This window comes from Pelophylax lessonae (genome assembly GCF_965119305.1).
Source record: "Pelophylax lessonae genome assembly, chromosome: 8".
NCBI lineage: Eukaryota > Metazoa > Chordata > Amphibia > Anura > Ranidae > Pelophylax > Pelophylax lessonae.
Window position 1 is genome coordinate 115,476,530 of NC_138775.1, and position 20,420 is coordinate 115,496,949.

The 20,420-nt window shown below is 45.9% G+C and overlaps 1 protein-coding gene across 3 annotated transcripts in view; it reads left to right on the plus strand.

The window, feature by feature from the left end:
- Positions 1 to 20,420, plus strand: part of POLDIP3 (DNA polymerase delta interacting protein 3) — a 610,789-nt gene that overhangs the window by 225,010 nt on the left and 365,359 nt on the right. For all 3 annotated transcript variants that reach the window (XM_082265704.1, XM_082265705.1, XM_082265703.1), the window contains exon 4: positions 14,508 to 14,609. In XM_082265704.1, coding sequence (XP_082121830.1) covers positions 14,508 to 14,609 — 102 coding nt within the window. The remainder of the gene's footprint in view (positions 1 to 14,507; positions 14,610 to 20,420) is intronic.

Sequence of the window (20,420 nt, forward strand, 5' to 3'; positions counted from 1 at the left end):
TTTGTAAAATCTTACCGTAAAATCCTTTTCTCTTAGCTCATCGACAGACGTAGTCCCCGCCCCTCTGTTTTGGAGTTGGGTTGGGTTAAATTCTCTAAGCACTGCTTTTTCACATAACTGATTTGCTGAGGCAGAGAGAGAGAGGATATACCCTCTGGGACTGCCCCTAGGGTGTGGCCAGAGCTTTTTAATTTCCTGTCTAGTCCTGCTCCTGCGGAGGTAACATAACCCGAAGGTGGTGTTTCACCGAGGACTACGTCTGTCGATGAGCTAAGAGAAAAGGATTTTACGGTAAGATTTTACAAAAATCCATTTTTTCTGTCTAGTCAGGAGTAAGGACCTAAGCTCCTTGCTGGGATCTTTTGGTCCTGGCAAGATTTTTTTTTAGAAAAACTTTTTTCTTTTTTTTAGGTAGTTGTTTTCTCCAGTTTTCCTGTGAGATCTTCAAGCAAATCACGCCGGATCTGGGCGACGGGCTGGATGTTGAGATCCAGTGGTCACCCCAGCCGGCCTACGAGCGCGTGCAGACCATAGCTCTGCGCTGGGTCGGCCGCAACATAGTCCCATTGGACGTGGACTGACCCTGCGAGTTGAACGTCTCGCTTGAACGCCAGGAACCAGCAGAGTCACGGCGTCCGTATTGGTCGACAGCCCCCCATCTCGGTGGAGAGGGTACTGTGAAGAGAGGGTGCCCGTCAGTTCCGATATGGTGAGTAAATATTCCCCCTTCCCCCCTGTGGGGTTTTTGGGATACGGGCCCCTCTGTGTATGGTCGGATCCTTTCTGACATTAAGGTTCCCCCTTTAGCCTATGACAAATTCACCTATCCCCTGGATAGTGTGATCTGGTTTGGGAGCTGATACTCCAGCAGGCTTGGTTTGGGAACTAACACTCTAAGCAAACCTTGGTTTAGGAGCTGACACTCTAGCAACCTTGGTTTAGGAGCTGACACTCCAGCAGGCTTGATTTAGGAGCTGACACTTCAGCTGGCTTGGTTTGGGAGCTAACACTCTAAAAGCAACCTTGGTTTGGGAGCTAACACTCTAACAACCTGAGTTTGGGAGCTGACACTTCAGCAGCCTTGGTTTCTCCAGCAGATTGATCCAAGGAAGCCTGGTTCGATTTACCATAGTAAACATTAGACATATGCCGGTTTTCGGTAATTCGATATATCGCGGTATTGCATAGCCACGGTATTGTTATTGTGGCATTTTTAAAATACCGAGTTTATCTGCTCCTGGGTCTAACTTGTGAATTGATACATTTCAGTGAGGTGGATGACTCATTCACTCACACAGCTAAGCCTTTCAGCATTAGGCTCCGTTCACATCTAGGCGTTTTGGGGCGTTTTTGGGGCGTTTTTCTGCTCTAGGATCAGCTCTCAAAACGCCCAACAAGACAAATCCTATTCATTTCAATGGCCCCTGTTCACATCTGAGCGTTTTGAGGCTGTATACAAAACGCCCAACGCTCAAAAAAGTACATGAGCTTCTTTTTGGGCAGATTACAGGCGTTTTCCATTGATCTCTATTCAATCTAAAAACGCCTGCACAAAAATCGCGGTAAAATCGCGGTAAAAAACGCTGCAAAAATCGCGGTAAAATCGCGGTAAAAAACGCGCGAAAAACGCTACGCTCAGGTGTGAATGTAGCCTTAAGTCTCCCAGTAACTATAAACAAAAATGATTACATTTGTATCTTTTCCTTCCCTCTGCCAGGGAGAAAGGAAGTTTAACCTCTTAAAGACTGGATCTTTTTCTGACATTTGTTGCTTGCAAGTTAAAATCAGTTTTTTTTGCTAGAAAAGTACTTAGAACCCCCAAACATTATATATATTTTTTTAGCAGAGACCCTACAGAAAAAAATGGCGATTGTTGTAATATTTTATGTCACACTGTATTTGCGCAGCAGTCTTTCGAACGCAATTAATAGACTTTAATGAATAAAAAAAAAAAAAAAAAAACCGTAACAGTAAAGTTATCCCAATTTTTTTTTTGTTACACAGAGAATCGTGATCTTTATTCCAAGCTAAAAAAATTGTGATTCTCATTTTGGCCAGAATCGTGCAGCTCTAATATATATATATATATATATATATATATATATATATATATATATATATATATATATATATATATATATATATATATATATATATATATATATATATATATATATACACATTTACACACGCATAGCAGCCCACATTACATTATTATATAGCCATCAAGCAGTGTCTGGCCTACCTGGTGATGACTGGTCCTGGCGCTCTGATCCGATGGCCTGGTCTTTAAAGGGGCAAATCCTTGCGATCCAGAAGTGGTTAAACCTGCAGGAGGACCGGTGTTTTTATCTATTAATGACTTTACTATTGCTTTAGGCCTGGTTCACATGTATGGGGGTTGGGGGCCCACATTTGCACAGGCATAGCAGCCCATTGATGTGAATGGGCTTGGGCTGCTATGCCTGCGTTTTCAGCTGAAAAAAGGTGCATGCAGAATTTAAAAAAATGCAGTGGCCATGAAATCCATCCTTCTTTTGCACCATGCGACTTACCTGCCGTTGCTGCACACGCAAACTGTTTTTAAATGCCGTGCCCACGTATACAAAAAATGCAGAAAGCTTGCCAGAGCAGGAACTGCAGGTTAGTCGCATGGTGCAAAAGCAGGATGGATTTCAAGGCCACTGAATTTTAAAAAAATGCTGCATGCACCTTTTTTCTGCAGAAAATGAGGGCATAGCAGCCCGTTCAAATCAATGGGCTTCTATGCCTGTGCAAATGTGGGCCGCCAACCCGCATACATGTGAACCACCAACCCGCATACATGTGAACCACCAACCCGCATACATGTGAACCACCAACCCGCATACATGTGAACCAGGCCTAAAGCAATAGTAAAGTAATTTATAAACAACACCTCCTTCAGGTTTAACCACTTTTTGACCACAAGGATTTGCCCTCTTAATGACCAGGCCATCGGATTGGGGCCGAGCGCCAGGACCAGTTATCACCAGTTAGGCCAGACCCTGCTTGCTGACCTATTTTAGGCCTGGTTCACAGAGTCTGTACTGACTGACTATATAATAATGTGCATAAGTGAACCAAAGCCCCTAAATTCAGCAATGAAATTGAAGTGAGGTGGAAATTTAATAATTTAAATTTAATATTAGAATACCGTGATAATACCGTATACCGTGGCAAAACCTTAATCAATTAATCGCAGCATGAAAATCTGATACCGTCACAAGCCTAGTAAACATATAAGCATCCAGAGCAAAGGAGGTATAGCCTACCTTAGACTGTAGCTATCGCCAGGCTCCCGCAGGCCGACAGGCCGCCATCAGCTGTTCCAGAGCCGGTCACAGGCCGCTGCACTGGAGGAGCCACGCTAGATCGGCAGTCCGCCACCATTTTGTTGTAGACCGCATGTCTGCATTGCCTACACAGGCCGCCCGCAGGTCACGCAGGCCGCCATTTTTTCGAAGTCTATTGTCTTCTACATGGGGGCGGCCATGTTTGATGTGCCCAGCCGACCTCGAGGAGTAGCTGGGAACGCCGGAAGGCGTGCACAGGGGGCGGAGCCACTTCCTTTCACCCGGGAAACCTAGTACAGGACTTCCCAGTCTGCATAGGACAACGCTGACAACAGTTTGATAAGGAAACTTCTCTGCATCAGGTGGTGAGCCCTTGGGGTCTCTCTCTCTCTCTGTGGGGGTCCAAAGCAGGTACCCTGAGGGGCGCTATTGCGCTGGTGGATTTCAGATGGAAAAAAAAAAAAAAAGGTATTTTTTATTTTTTAAAATTTTTTCACTGGCAAAGTGTCCTGGATTAACATGGACCCTGCCACACATGTATCGCCACCTGATCCCCTCGAGGTGGCTGCAGGACCCTCCAGTTCCCCACTGACTATTGAGTCATTGTCAGCAGTTTTGGAACTTTTGGAAACTTTTGTATCCCGGGTGGAAGTGGCTTGTCAGGGACAGGGCGCAAGGAAGCGACCCCCGCCTACCCCCATTTCATCTGAAACTTCAGATTCAGAGTCTGAGCCTATCCCTGCAGTTGCAGGTACCTCATCTGGGGTTTGTGTCTCGGGTACTGTCTCTTCAGACAGTGAGGAGGATGTTTCAAACTCTACCATAGCCCGAGAGGAAGCGTTGGTAAACGCATTAATTGTAGCCGTTCGGGAAACCTTAGGACTACAGGTTACACCATCAGAAGTAGCTGATACTGAGATTCCATTTGGTACTAATAAACGCGCCATAATGTCGAAAGTATTTCCCTTACCCAAGTGTTTCGGTAATGTAATTAAGGAAGAATGGGGTCATCCAAAACGAGCCCCTACTATTTCCAAACGCATTAATAGGCGTTATCCGTTCGAGGAATCCCTCCTCAAGAAGTGGACAGTACCATCTATGGTGGATTCTCCAATCTCCAGATTAAACAAATCGACGGTTATCCCATTGGAGGATGCTCCGTCCTTTAAGGATCCAGTGGATCGTAAGGTGGAATCCGTGTCTCGCGCCATCTTTTCCCTGATTGGGTCAGCTTTCAGACCAGTAATTGCTATTGTTCTGGTTTCTCAAACTGTAACAGTATGGACCAATTGGTTACGCCGGGACTTAGAAGGGAGTGATATCCCTCAGGCGGTATCAGATCTGTTAGAACAGATAATACAAGGGTTACAGTTTATCTGCGACGCTGCGCTAGACGCCACTCCATTATTGGGGCGAGCATCAGTCTCAGCAGTGGTTCTCAGGCGTACACTGTGGCTAAAATGTTGGTCGGCAGACCAAGGTTCTAAGAAGGCTTTGGCTAATCTCCCTTTTCAGGGTGAGCGCCTATTTGGGGCCAACTTAGATGAGATTATCAAGGATCTCACTGGAGGCAAGAGCACTTTCTTGCCACAAAGTACTAAGGGTAAAGGACCTCGTCAGAGACGGGGGCCTTCCTTTTCCGCCCATAAGAAGTTTTTTCGCCCCATGGGCGAAAAAGCAAAGCCCTCCAAAACTCCTTCGGGAGGTTTTAAGGGGCTCTGGTCGGGCAAGCAAAAGCCCGGATCCTCCAGATCTGAAGATAAGACTACTAAAGCCTGAAGGTGCGCCCCCACCCATAGCTGGGGTGGGGGGACGTCTTCGCCGGTTTCCGGATCCATGGCTTTCCAGGATCCCGGACAAGTGGGTTCGCGAAGTCATAAGGTCAGGTTACAAGATCGAGTTTCGATCTCTCCCACCGGTGCGATTCTTCCCTTCCAATATCCGACTGTCCCCAAATCGCTTAGAAGCTCTGCGGGGAGCGGTCACGGATTTACTGCAACAAGGAGTGGTAGTCCACGTTCCTTGGACAGAGCGTTTTCAAAGGTTTTATTCAAACCCGTTTACAATACCCAGGAAAGAGGGTAAGGTGCGTCCAATTCTGGACTTAAGAGCACTCAAATCTTTTTTGTCAAGATACAAAAATTCAAAATGGAATCCATTCGCACAGTAGCAGCCTCCCTGCATCAAGGGGATTTTCTAGCGTCCATAGACATCAAGGATGCCTATCTTCACATTCCCATTTACGCAGGACATCAGCGTTTCCTGCGTTTTTCCGTAGAAGATAACCATTATCAGTTCGCGGCGTTACCCTTTGGTCTCGCCTCAGCTTCTCGGGTCTTCCCAAAGGTGTTGGCCCCAGTGTTGGCGCTGTTGCGTCAACGAGGCATATCGATTCTAGGTTACCTAGACGATCTTCTGCGCCGTGCGGAGTCTCTGCAGATCTTGTTACAAAACTTAGAGATCACCATTATCTCTTTGCAAGAGTTCGGGTGGCTGGTGAACCAGCAGAAGTCTTCTCTGGTTCCCACCAGAAGGCTCGAATATCTGGGTCGAATTCTAGACACATCCAGGGCAAAGTATTCCTTCCGGCAGGGAAACTCAGGAAGATTCAATCAGCAATTCAGTTGTTACTATCCGACAACTGGCCTTCTCTTCGGACTTGCATGAGGGTCCTGGGCTTGAGGGTGGCTTCCTTCGAAGCAGTACCATTTGCCCAGTCCCATACCCGAATCCTTCAAGGAAGAGATTCTTCTCAAATGGAATCGGAATCCAGAATCTCTAGACAATCGGATCCGATTGAGCGAGCGGACCAGGGAGTCTCTGGTCTGGTGGCTTCGGTCTCCGATGCTCAGCCAGGGGAAGTCATTCTTCCAATATACTGGACAATTGTCACCACGGATGCCAGTCTATCCGGGTGGGGAGAAATTCTCGGTCAATTATCTGCTCAGGGGCTTTGGTCCCTGGAAGAGTCCAGGTTACCGATAAATGTATTGGAACTAAGAGCAATCAGACTTTGTCTGATGCATTGGATCGAGCAGCCCCGGGGCAGCCCGGTGCGGATCCAGTCGGACAATGCCACAGCAGTGGCTTATGTCAATCATTTAGGGGGCACCAGGAGTGTCCTGGCGGTCATAGATGTGGCCAGCATTCTTCGTTGGGCGGAACGATTGTTCCAGCTCTCTCTGCGGTATTCATTCCGGGGATGAATTGGCAGGCAGATTATCTCAGCCGTCAGATTCTGGATCAAGGGGAATGATCTCTTCATCAAGAGGTATCCCACCAACTGTGCCTCCGTTGGGGCACCCCGAATGGGATCTGTTGGCATCTCGGCTCAACAGGAAAGTGCGGAGGTTTGTGGCTCGCTCCCACGATCCTCTAGCAGACACCGCAGACATGCTGATCGCCCCGTGGGGGCAGTATCAGCTACTGTATGCCTTCCCTCCTCTCAAGTTACTGCCAAAGCTTCTTCGCAGGATAGAGGTGGAGGGAATCCCAGTTATCCTGGTAGATCAGGACTGGCCTAGTCGGGCTTGGTACGCCGACCTGGTCAGGCTCGTCGCAGACGTTCCTTGGCGACTTCCTCTTAGGAAGGATCTGCTATCGCAGGGACCGATCTTCCATCCTGCTTTACGATCGCTGGCTTTAACGGCCTGGCTTTTGAAACCCAGGTGCTGAAGGACAAGGGATTGTCAGCTTCAGTTATTCCTACTCTAGTTAAAGCTAGAAGAGCGACTTCCAGAAAGATTTATCATCGCACATGGAAGTCTTAGATTGCGTGGTGTGAATCCCTTGGGTTCCCTCCACGTTGTTATTCGGTGGGCCGAATATTGGCCTTTCTGCAACAGGGGGTTGAGTAGAAGCTGGCCTTGAGTGCTATCAAGGGTCAGGTTTCAGCATTAGCAATCTTCTTTCAGAAGCTTTTTGGCTATTCATTCCTTGGTGCGGAATTTCATCCAGGGGGTGCGACACCTGGCTCTGCCAGTGCGCGCGCCTTTACCACCCTGGGATCTTAATTTGGTACTGTCGGTTCTTCAGAAACCTCCCTTTTAAAATATCAGGGAGATTCCCTTGCTTACTTTTTCCCAGAAGGTGGTCTTCTTGGTGGCTATCACTTCTGCACGCAGGGTGTCAGAACTGGCCGCATTATCCTGTTGTTCCCCATATCTGGTGGTTCATAGGGATAAGATTGTTCTTCGTCCGAATCCATCCTTCCTTCCTTCCCAATCTGATATTAATCAAGAGGACTACGTCTGTCAATGAGCTAAGAGAAAAGGATTTTATGGTAAGATCTTACAAAAATCAATTTTTTTTTGTGAAGAATCAAGTGGGACACAATCATAAAGTGGAACGAAATTTATTGGATATTTCAAACTTTTTTAACAAATAAAAAACTGAAAAATTGGGCGTGCAAAATTATTCAGCCCCCTTAAGTTAATACTTTGTAGCGCCACCTTTTGCTGTAAGTCACTTGGGGTATGTCTCTATCAGTTTTGCACATTGAGAGACTGAAATTTTTGCCCATTCCTCCTTGCAAAACAGCTCGAGCTCAGTGAGGTTGGATGGAGAGCGTTTGTGAACAGCAGTTTTCAGTTCTTTCCACAAATTCTCGATTGGATTCAGGTCTGGACTTTGACTTGGCCATTCTAACACCTGGATATGTTTATTTGTGAACCATTCCATTGTAGATTTTGCTTTATATTTTGGATCATTGTCTTGTTGGAAGACAAATCTCCGTCCCAGTCTCAGTTCTTTTGCAGACTCCATCAGGTTTTCTTCCAGAATGGTCCTGTATTTGGCTCCATCCATCTTCCCATCAATTTTAACCATTTTCCCTGTCCCTGCTGAAGAAAAGCAGGCCCAAACCATGATGCTGCCACCACCATGTTTGACAGTGGGGATGGTGTGTTAAGGGTGATGAGCTGTGTTGCTTTTACGCCAAACATAACGTTTTGCATTGTTGCTAAAACGTTCGATTTTGGTTTCATCTGACCAGAGCACCTTCTTCCACATGTTTGTGTCTCCCAGGTGGCTTGTGGCAAACTTTAAACGACACTTTTTAATGGATATCTTTTAAGAAATGGCTTTCTTCTTGCCACTCTTAACCGCTTCCATACAGAGCAGTTAGACCCCCTTCCTGCCCAGACCAATTTTCAGCTTTCAGCACTCTCACACTTTGAATGACAATTGCTCAGTCATGCTACACTGTAACCAAACAAAATTTTTATCATTTTTTTCACACAAATAGAGCTTTCTTTTGGTGGTATTTGATCACAACTGGGGTTTTTTTTTTCCGTGATATAAGCAAAAAAAGAGCAAAAATTTTGCAAAAAAACCACTTTTTTTTAGTTTCTATTATAAAATTTTGCAAAAAATTAATTTTTCTTCATACATTTGGGCCAAAATTTATACTGCTACATATCTCTGGTAAAATTAACCCAAATTAGTGTATATTATTTAGTCTGTGTGAAAGTTATTGAGTCTAGAAGCTATGGTACCAATTACTGAAAATTGATCACACCAGATGTACTGATGGCCTATCTCCTTTCTTGAGGCCCTGAAATGTCAGGACAGTACAAATACCCCCCAAATGACCCTTTTTTGTAAAGTAGACAGTCCAAGGTATTTAGTAAGAGGCATGGTGAGTTTTTTGAAGTTATAATTTTTTCCCACAATTCTTGGGAAAATGAAGAAAACATTTTTTTTTCTTTTTTTTTTCCCAAAACGTTGTCAATTTATAAGCTATTTCTAACACATAGCATGTACACAGCAAAAATGACACCCCAAAATTCATTCTGCTACTAGTATGGTGATACCACATGTGTGAGACTTTTACACAGCCTGGCCACAAAAAGAGACTCCACGTCCAAGTAGCACCATAAGGCGTTTTAGGAGCATAAATACACATAAAACTTTCTTACTACCTATCACACTTTTCAAGGCCCTAGAGCACCAATACAATGGAAAAGTCCACAAAATGACCCCATTTTGGAAAGCAAACACTCCAACGTATATTCTATGAGGCATTATGGGTCCTTTGAACATGTCATTTTTTTCCACAAGTTTTTGGAAAATGTGGGAAAAAAATAAACTTTTTTTTTTACACAAAGTTGTAAATTTATAGAATATTCCTAACACATAGCATGTACATAGCAAAAATGACACCCCAAAATACATTCTGCCACTCCTGAGTATGGCAATACCACATGTGTGAGACTTTTTCACAGCCTAGCCATATAGAGGGGCCTAAACATCCAAGGAGCATCATCATGCATCCTAGCCACTTGCCTAGGCCTATTTTTGACATTTGGTGTTTACAAGCTAAAATCAGTTGTTTTTGCTAGAAAACTACTTAGAACCCCAAAACATTATATATTTTTTTTTAGCAGAGACCCTAGAGAATAAAATGGAGATTATTGCAATATTTTTTATCACACCGTATTTGCGCAGCAGTCTTCCAAACGCAATTTTTTGGGAAAAAAAACACTTTTTTTAATAAAAAAATAAGAAAACAGTAAAGTTAGCCCAATTGTTTTCCATAATGTAAAAGATAATGTTACGCCGAGTAAATAGATACCCAACATGTCATGCTTCAAAATTGCGCACGCTCACAGAATGGTGACAAACTTTGGTACTTAAAAATCCCCATAGGCGACATTTTAAAAATTTCTACAGGTTGCTATCTTAGAGTTACAGAGGAGGTCTAGGGCTCAAATTATTGCTCTTGCTCGAACGATCGCGACGATACCTCACATGTGTAGTTTGAACACGGTTTACATATGTGGGCGGGGTTTCCGTATGCGTTCGCTTCTGCGCGCGAGCTCGCGGGGACAGGGCGCTTTAATTTTTTTTTTTTTTTTTTTACTATTTATTTTATTTATTATTTTTTATTTTTACACTATTTAAAAAAAAAAAAAAAAATTGATCATTTTTATTTCTATTACAAGAAATGTAAACATTACTTGTAATAGAAATAGGCATGACAGGACCTCTTTTTTGTGAGATCTGGGGTCAAAAAGTCCTCAGATCTCACAAGTACACTAAAAGATAGAAAAAAAAAAAAAAAATTAAATAAAATGAAAAAAAAAGGGACCTTTAAACTGGTTGCTAGGCAATGACGTTTGCCGTAGCTCCGGTCCTCCAAGACCATAGAGTCAAGTGAGGGCAAGCTTGCCCTCACTCGACATCCTGTCTGTGAGGATCTGGGACCGGATCGTTTTCCCCGCTGCCGGCGGGTCCGGTAAGCGGGGAAAAGGACCAGAATGCAGCGGGAGGGGGGGGGGGGCACCTCTTCCGCCACCCCGGAAGGGTGATCCCGCGGTGAATCCGCCGCTGGGACCACCCTTATCGGAAAGCCAACCATCCACCGTTTAAAAAAATACCAGGGTTATGGCAGCTATCTGCTGCCATAACACCGGTATTTAGGTTTAAACGGACGACTTATATAAACCTTTTTGGACTTGGACATGGTGGCTGTATGAAGGGTGACAGGTACTCGGGTACTTTGCTGGGCAGGTGACAGGTACTCTGGTACTGATGAGCAAGTGGCAGGTACTCGAGTACTCCGATAGGCAGGTGACAGGTACTCGGGTACTCTTATGGGCAGGTGACAGGCAGGTGATAGGTACTGATGAGTAGTACTGATACTGATAGGTGATACTGATACTGTACTGATGATGGGTACGGATGATCAGTACTGATACTAATAGGTGATAGGTACTGATGGGTACTGATGGGTACTGATGAGTACTGATGAGTAGTGATGGGTAATGATGAGCAGGTGGCAAGTACTCGGGTACTTCAGGTGTCAGGTACTCTGATGAGCAGGTGGAAGGTACTTGGGTACTCTGTTGGGTAGGTGACAGGTACTTGGGTACTCTGATGGGTAGGTGACAGGTACTCGGGTACTCCGATGACGGGTACTCAAAGTACCAGAGTACCTGTCGTCAGAGTACCCGAGTACCTGTCGTCAGAGTACCCGAGTACCTGTCGTCAGAGTCCCCGAGTACCCGTCATCAGAGTCCCCGAGTACCCGTCATCAGAGTCCCCGAGTACCCGTCATCAGAGTCCCCGAGTACCCGTCATCAGAGTCCCCGAGTACCTGTCATCAGAGTCCCCGCGTACCTGTCATCAGAGTCCCCGAGTACCTGTCATCAGAGTACCCGAGTACCTGTCACCAGCCCATCAGAGTACCTGTCATCAGAGTACCCGAGTACCTGTCACCAGCCCATCAGAGTACCTGTCATCAGAGTACCCGAGTACCTGTCATCAGAGTACCCGAGTACCTGTCATCAGAGTACCCGAGTACCTGTCATCAGAGTACCCGAGTACCTGTCATCAGAGTACCCGAGTACCTGTCATCAGAGTACCCGAGTACCTGTCATCAGAGTACCCGAGTACCTGTCATCAGAGTACCCGATGGGCTGGTGACAGGTACTCGGGTACTTTGATGGGCTAGTGACAGGTGCTCTTTATTGGGGGGGGGGCAATCAGTGTGTTTGGGGTGCACTGTACTTGGTAACTAGCTGTTACCACAATCTCCTCCTCACACAGGATCAGTGTGAGGAGGAGAACACGGTGACAGCTAGTTACCGTGTTCTCTGATGACATTTGTGACCGGCTGTGATTGGACACAGCCGGTCACGTGGTAAAGAGCCAATTTCATTGGCTCTTTACCTAGATCGGGGATCGACTCTGTCCGAGGGACAAGCCTCGTCCCCGATCGCCGCGCTGCGCGCCCCCGGGGGCGCGCATTAAGGAAGGAACGAGCGGCTCGCGCTGGAGCCGCTCATGTGATCGGCTGTGATTGACACAGCCGATCACGTGGTAAACAGCCAATTTCATTGGCTGTTTACCTTGATCGGGGTTGGGCTCAGTCCGAGGGACGAGCCTCACCCCCGATCGCCGCGCTGCGCGCCCCCGGGGGCGCGCAGTAGCGGGGAGATCCGGGCGCCGTCATATGACGTCCGCCCGGATCGAGAAAGGATTTGTGCCGACGTCATTTGACATGACGCGGTAAGGAAGGGGTTAAATAAAGGCCAGATTTGTGTGGTAATACGACTGATTGTTGTCCTATGGACAGAGTCTCCCACCTCAGCTTTAGATCTCTGCAGTTCATCCAGAGTGATCATGGGCCTCTTGGCTGCATCTCTGATCAGTCTTCTCCTTGTATGAGCTGAAAGTTTAGAGGGACGGCCAGGTCTTCGTAGATTTGCAGTGGTCTGATACTCCCATTTCAATATTATCGCTTGCACAGTGCTCCTTGGGATGTTTAAAGCTCGGGAAATCTTTTTGTATCCAAATCCGGCTTTAAACTTCTCCACAACAGTATCTCGGACCTGCCTGGTGTTTCTTGTTCTTCATGATGCTCTCTGCGCTTTAAACGGACCTCTGAGACTATCACAGTGCAGGTGCATTTGATTACACACAGGTGGAATCTATTTATCATAATTAGTCATTTAGGTCAACATTGGATCATTAAGAGATCCTCACTGAACTTCTGGAGAGAGTTTGCTGCACTGAAAGTAAAGGGGCTGAATAATTTTGAACGCCCAATTTTTCAGTTTTTTATTTGTTAAAAAAGTTTGAAATATCCAATAAATTTGGTTCCACTTCATGATTGTGTCCCACTTGTTGTTGATTCTTCACAAAAAAATTACAGTTTTATATCTTTGTTTGAAGCCTGAAATGTGGCAAAAGGTCGCAAAGTTCAAGGGGGCCGAATACTTTCGCAAGGCACTGTGTATATATAGTGTGTGTGTGTGTATACAGTACAGACCAAAAGTTTGGACACCCCTTCTCATTCAAAGAATTCTTTCTTTATTTTCATGACTATGAAAATGGTAGTCACACTTCAAGAGGTAGTCACCTGAAATGCTTTTCACTTCACAGGTGTGACCTGTCAGGTTTAATGCGTTTTTTCTTGCCTTATAAATGGGGTTGGGACCATCACTTGTGTTGTGCAGAAGTCAGGTGGATACTCAGCTGATAGTCCTACTGAATAGACTGTTAGCTGCTTTTTTCTTGCCATAATACAAATTCTAAGTACAGGAAAACGAGTGGCCATCATTACTTTAAGAAATGAAGGTCAGTCAGTACAAAAAATTGGGAAAACTTTGAATGTGTCCCCAAGTGCAGTCACAAAAACCATCAAGCGCTACAAAGAAACTGGCTCACATGGTGACCGCCCCAGGAAAGGAAGACCAAGAGTCACCTCTGCTGCTGAGGATAAGTTCATCCGAGTCACCAGCCTCAGAAATCCCAGGTTAACAGCAGCTCCGATTAGAGACCAGGTCAATATCACACTGAGTTCTAGCAGCAGACACATCTCTAGAACAACTGTTAAGAGGAGACTGTGTGAATCAGGCCTTCATGGTAGAATATCTGCTAGGAAACCACTGCTAAAGAAGGGCAACAAGCAGAAGAGACTTGTTTGGGTTAAAGAACACAAGGAATAGACATTAGACCAGTGAAAATCTGTGCTTTGGTCTGATGAGTCCAGATTTGAGATCTTTGGTTCCAACCACCGTGTCTTTGTGCGACGCAGAAAAGGTGAACGGATGGACTCTACATGCCTGGTTCCCACCGTGAAGCATGGAGGAGGAGGTGTGATGGTGTGGAGGTGCTTTGCTGGTTACACTGTTGGGGATTTATTCAAAATTGAAGGCATACTGAACCAGCATGGCTACCACAGCATCTTGCAGCGGCATGCTATTCCATCCGGTTTGCGTTTAGTTGAATCATCATTTATTTTTCAAGAGGACAATGACCCCAAACACACCTCCAGGCTGTGTAAGGGCTATTTGACCAAGAAGGAGAGTGAGTGCTGCGCCAGATGACCTGGCCTTCACAGTCACCGGACCTGAACCCAATCGAGATGGTTTGGGTGAGCTGGACCGCAGAGTGAAGGCAAAAGGGCCAACAAGTGCTAAGCATCTCTGGGAACTCCTTCAAGACTGTTGGAAGACCATTTCAGGTGACTACCTCTTGAAGTGTGACTCTACAATTTTCATAGTCATGAAAACAAAGAAAACTCTTTGAATGAGGTGTGTCCAAACTTTTGGTCTGTACTGTATGTGTGTGGTGTGTGTGTGTGTGTGTGTATCAACTGACCAGGTGCATATTAATTTTACATTGGCTAACCTTGTGAGGGATTAAAGCCTCTTTCTGTGTTTTATAATTTGTATGCCTTTTTAGATCTCTTCACAGCAAGATGCTAACAATGAAGAGGATATGGAATTGGGTCATATTCCCAGTAAACAAATAAAGATTACAGCAACTAACAAGCAGAAGGAACAGGTAAATAATGAAAATAAAACCATGCAATTTTTTTCATATTAGAAAGTTTCCTATAATATAAAATGAGAAGTGCTTTTCCTGTTTGGTTTCAGAAGTCTTGGGGGCTGCCTGAACCCATCCAGCATTATTGCTGCCCAGTGAGCATGCCCCAACACCCTGTCTGCTCTGTTTACGCCTGTAATAGTTTTCTTTTGCACGCAAGCATTCCCTGCTTGCAGACCTGGAGGCTTTTTTGTCCTAATTAATGTATCACCTTTCATTGTTCTCCATCTGCCACCCACCTTTTTCCCTACCAGCAGTGTATTATTTTCCTTTTTGTCTGCATCCTTCCCCTTTTGCTGCATTCCTAGATAGTGAAGACTGTCACCCCTTATTCAGAGAGCAGAGACTGTTTGGGCAGTCGCACATGCACAAGAGAAGGCAGGCAAGCAAACATGGTCTCTTGGGGTAAGCATGTTCAGAAGGGTGTGATGGTCACATGGTGGAATTTCCATATCTGCTTTAAACATTACGCTGAAGTTCCTACGGCCCCATGCACACAGGGCATTTTTGCAGCTGCTGCTAGGAGCGTCTTTTTTTTTTTTTTTTGCAGCTTAAAAACGCCCCTCCATGTTATTCTATGGCCTCATACACACACAGGCTCTTAGGAGCTCCAAGTGGCATAGGCATTTTTAAGCTGCAAAAAAAACCCCAGGGTTTGCGCATTCTGAGGACTAGCGTCAGAGCTGTAAAAACGTCTGACGTTGCTTATACAGCGTTCAGCCACGTTATAAGTTTTTTTTTTTTTTAATGTGAAAATTAATGGTTCCCTGCGGGAGCCCATTGATTTGAATGGAAGTCGCATCACAAATCGGATCAGGTGTGACTTGCATTCTAAGGATCTTGAGGGGAAAAAACGACGTGGGGGTCCCCCCGCAGGTTCCAAACCAGGCCCTTATCCGAGCATGCAGCCCAGCAGGCCAGAAAAGGGGAGGGGATGAGCGAGCAGCTCTGCACCCCCCACCTCAAAGCACCTTGCCCCCATGTTGATGACAAGGGCCTCTTCCCGACAACCCTGGGCGGTGATTGTGGGGGTCTGCGGGCAGGGGGCTTATCGGAATCTGGAATTCCCCTTTAACAAGGGGGCCCCCCAGATCACGGACCCCCTCCCTATGTGAATGGGTATGGGGTACATTGTACCCCTACCCATTCACCCCATTAAAGGCAGTGTATGTAAATAATGACAGGAGATGTTTTGAGAAGTTTATTAAATATCTCCCCTTCGCTCTTCTCCCTTCCGCTCTTCTCCCTTCCGCTCTTCTCCCTTCCGGCGATGTCTCTGGTGATTATGCTGTCTTTGGTCTATGCAGTTTGTTATATAGCCATTAGGGGCGTGGCCTCCAGGTGACGATATCCGGAGACCCCACCCCTTATGATGCCACAAAGGAAGGAGAAGACCAGATGCGAGCAGACTGGATGACCATTTTTAATAAACTTCTCAGTCTCGTCATATACATACACTGATTTTTATGGGGGTGAATGGGTAGGGGAACAATCTGTACCCCTATGTTGGGGGGGACAACACACCGGTTTTTTTTTTTGGCATGGGGCTCCCTTAAAAATCCATACCAGACCCTAAGGGCCTGGTTTGGAGGGGGCCCCCCACACCGGTTTTGTTTTGTTTTTTTTCCCCCATTTTGGCATGGATTTCCCCCTCAAGATTCTCAGAGCGCAAGTCGCACCACAAGTCGGATCATCCTGACTTGACTTGTGATGCGACTTCAATTCAAATCAATGGGCTGAAAGTCGTATCAAAGACTGCTCATAGGCAACCATTGATTTTGAATAGAGGCAGAAAAACGCTGCTAAAAGCCAACACGGCCAAATGTGCAATAACACCAATGGAAAAAGCTACTAAAAGCACGTTTTTACAGCTGCTTTGTCCTGGCGTTCGAAGTGGCTCTGCAGCTCGTTTTTGTTTTTTGATGCCCAGTGTGCATGGGGCCTGAGTGTAATGCCTTAATGATCACATATTTGAGATTAAACTGTTTATGATCACAAGGTAGCCACTGAAATCTAGTGAATTATGGGGGCTTGGTTTGCAAACAATCTGTTTAAAAGCATGCAGGGAATTATTATTGCTGTCAGAGAGCTGACCTCATCCCCTAATTAAACCCCTTGCTGCTACCTTCGCTGACCATATATAAAGATCCTAAATGTCGGGAGGGGGCTTTCTGGTCGTGACTGATGTAATTGGCTGTCACAGCGGTCACATAAGCTCCCGATCACAAAAATGCATCGGGAGCTGCCTGGGACATCATACTGTGCTGTGAGCACGCTCTTGGTACAGGAAACCATTCCCAATGGAAATATATGCAGCCACTTGGCGTTTGAAGCTCACCCACCCTGCGGCCACATATATGTTTGTGGCTGGCGAGAACAGGTTAAAACAGGGGTGTCCAAACTATGGCCCTCCAGCTGTTAACCACTTAAGCCCCGGAAGATTTTACCCCCTTCCTGACCAGGGGGTATTTTGCGATTCGGCACTGCGTGACTTTAACGGACAATTGCGCGTTCGTGCGACACTGCACCTAAACTAATTTGACGTCCTTTTTTTCCCCACAAATAGCTTTCTTTTGGTGGTATTTCATCACCTGTGGGATTTTTTGATCATGCGCTATAATCAAAAAAAGAGCGACAATTTTGCAAAAATAACAATATTTCTCTAGCGCTCATCGACAGACGTAGTCCTCGGTGATACACCACCTTCGGGTTATGTTACCTCCGCAGGAGCAGGACTAGACAGGAAATTAAAAAGCTCTGGCCACACCCTAGGGGCAGTCCCAGAGGGTATATCCTCTCTCTCTCTGCCTCAGCAAATCAGTTATTTTCTGTCTAGTTAGGAGTAAGGACCTAGACACCTTGCTGGGATCTTAGGTCCTGGCAAGAATTTTTTCTTTGGTTTTGTCGGTTCTACAGAAACCTCCTTTTGAAAACATCAGGGAGATTCCCTTGCTTACTCTATCCCAGAAGGTGGCCTTCTTGGTGGCTATTACTTCTGCTCGCAGGGTGTCAGAACTGGCTGCATTATCATTCCAGTCACCATACCTAGTGATTCATAGGGATAAGGTAGTACTTCATCCTAAGCCATCTTTTCTTCCCAAGGTGGTTTCAGATTTTCATCTGAATGAAGATATTGTACTACCTTCCTTGTGTCCTCAGCCCAAGCATCATCGGGAACATGCGTTGCATTCCTTAGATGTGGTTCGGGCAATCAGGGTATACCTGAAAGCTACGGAATCATTCCGTAAGACGGATTCACTTTGTGATCACGGATGGCCCCAGAAAGGGTTTGCCTGCATCTGCCGCGACCATTGCCAAATGGATTAGACAAACGGTGGTACAGGCTTATTCTATTAAGGGTCAGAGTCCTCCGTTCCCTGTTAGGGCGCACTCCACTCGAGCGCTCAGTACTTCCTGGGCCTTTCGCCATCAGGCGTCAGTGGTCCAGGTATGTAAGGCGGCCACCTGGTCGTCGGTACATACCTTTACAAAATTCTATAAAATTGATGTGACGGCATCGGCGGATGCCTCATTTGGCCGCAAGGTTTTGCAGGCCGCAATTTGAGGAGACCGGTGGTCTACCTCGAGGGTTTTTTTCTGTTTGAAAAAAAAAAAAAAAAAAAATTGTTTTCTCTTTTTTTTTGGTTGAGTCTCATCATTAAGGATGAGCATTGTAAACTTCTAGTTGGCACCGGTTGGGCCTTCTAGATTGGGATTTGATTTCCATTTTCCCACCCCTCAGTTGTGATACTGCTCTGGGACGTCCCGAAGGTGGTGTATCACCGAGGACTACGTCTGTCGATGAGCGCTAGAGAAAAATGGATTTTTGTAAAATCTTACCGTAAAATCCTTTTCTCTTAGCTCATCGACAGACGTAGTCCCCGCCCCTCTGTTTTGGAGTTGGGTTGGGTTAAATTCTCTAAGCACTGCTTTTTCACATAACTGATTTGCTGAGGCAGAGAGAGAGAGGATATACCCTCTGGGACTGCCCCTAGGGTGTGGCCAGAGCTTTTTAATTTCCTGTCTAGTCCTGCTCCTGCGGAGGTAACATAACCCGAAGGTGGTGTATCACCGAGGACTACGTCTGTCGATGAGCTAAGAGAAAAAGATTTTACGGTAAGATTTTACAAAAATCCATTTTTTTCAAATTTTTTTATGTGAAATTCCCCAAAAAATGTAAAAATCTAATTTTTTTTACCTTTTTGGCCTATTTGTTTCCTGCTACCTATGTTTGGTAAAAAAAAAATCATAAGCGTATTTTGATTGGTTTGCGCAAAAGTTATTGCGTTTACTAACTAAGGGAAAGATTTTTGTCTTTTTTTTCTAACGAGGAATGGCGGCGATCTGCGTTTTTTTTTTTTTTTTTTTTTTTTTTTTGCGGGACTGCGACATTGCGGCGGACAGATCGGACCCTTGACTGACATTTTTTACACTTTTGGGGGTACCAGTGACATTACAGTAATCGGTGCGATACATATGCACTGTTACTGTAAAAATGACACAGGCAGGGAAGGGGTTAACTTGATTGGAGAAGGAGGGGTTAAGTGTGTCCCTAGGGGCGTGTTTCTAACTGTGCAGGGATGTGGCTGTGTGTGTAACAGCACAAATCAACGGTCCTACATAGCAGGACCGTTAGATCTGTGCTTTTACACAGGGAAGAATGACTTTCTCCCTTCACAGCGGATGATCGTGAGTGAGGACATCGGGTCCGCCGGTCACACTCACGGAGGTGTCCGTGAACGAGCCGAGGCGGGAACTCGCCTCCGGTGCCGCACGCTCGCCCGCTATTGGCTCCCAGGCTAGTGACGTACCGATACGTCACTTTGCCTGGCCGGGGCTGACCGCCGCAGTATATGTACTTGCGGCGGTTGGCAACCGGATAAGAACTACAATTCCGATGAGGCATGGTAACTCTGACTTTCACAGACATAGGCATTAACAGCTGGAGGGCCCTAGTTTGGACACCCCCTGGGTTAAACCATGTAAAGTTTTTAAAAGCATGTTGATGTTTATTTCTTGTAAATATGTAGGCTTTTACCTCAGGGCACACCATGTTGTAGGACATATACCGGTTTAAAGCATATTCAATATTGTAATTCTGTCTGTCACACCCCCACCCATGGTCTTAGTAAAAAAAACGTTGTTTCTCTTACGTCCTCCGACAGTCGCCGCCACTTCATATTCATCACTAATGGGGTTATTGACCTTTGCTCCGCAGGAGTAGCTAGGCAACAAAATTTGTTAATATCAAAGCTTTTAGCATATCCCACCCCTAGGGGGTGATCCCCTCAGTCAATACCTCCCTGCTTCCTGCATTCCCAACTCAGTTTCTAAAGCCTAGCTTAGGAGTAGGCTGGCTGTTCCTGTGCTGGGACTCTGTCTCAGCCTCTATTCTCTTTTGATTTTATTTTCAGTCTTTTTCTCTTTCTTTTACTTAGCTGTTGATTTTCAACATTAGTTAGCTTCTTCTGATGAAGATGATCGTGCGGAGCTGGGTCTCGGACTGGCCACCCTGGATCCCAGGGCTCAAGGCCAGGGGCTTCCCAGCCTGCCATCGAGCGTTCAGCGCAGGTTTCCCTGGCACATTGAACTACCCATCCCTGTTTGCTGCAGGGATGCTATCTGTGAGGTGGCTACCTCACTGGACGCCATTGCGGTTTCGCACCGCAGTTCCACTCCGTCATGGCTGCGACACTCCCTGTCCTCAGTGCAGCGGTTTGGTCGCTGGAGAAGGCTCCCCACGCCATCCGGACTGTTAAGTGTAACTCT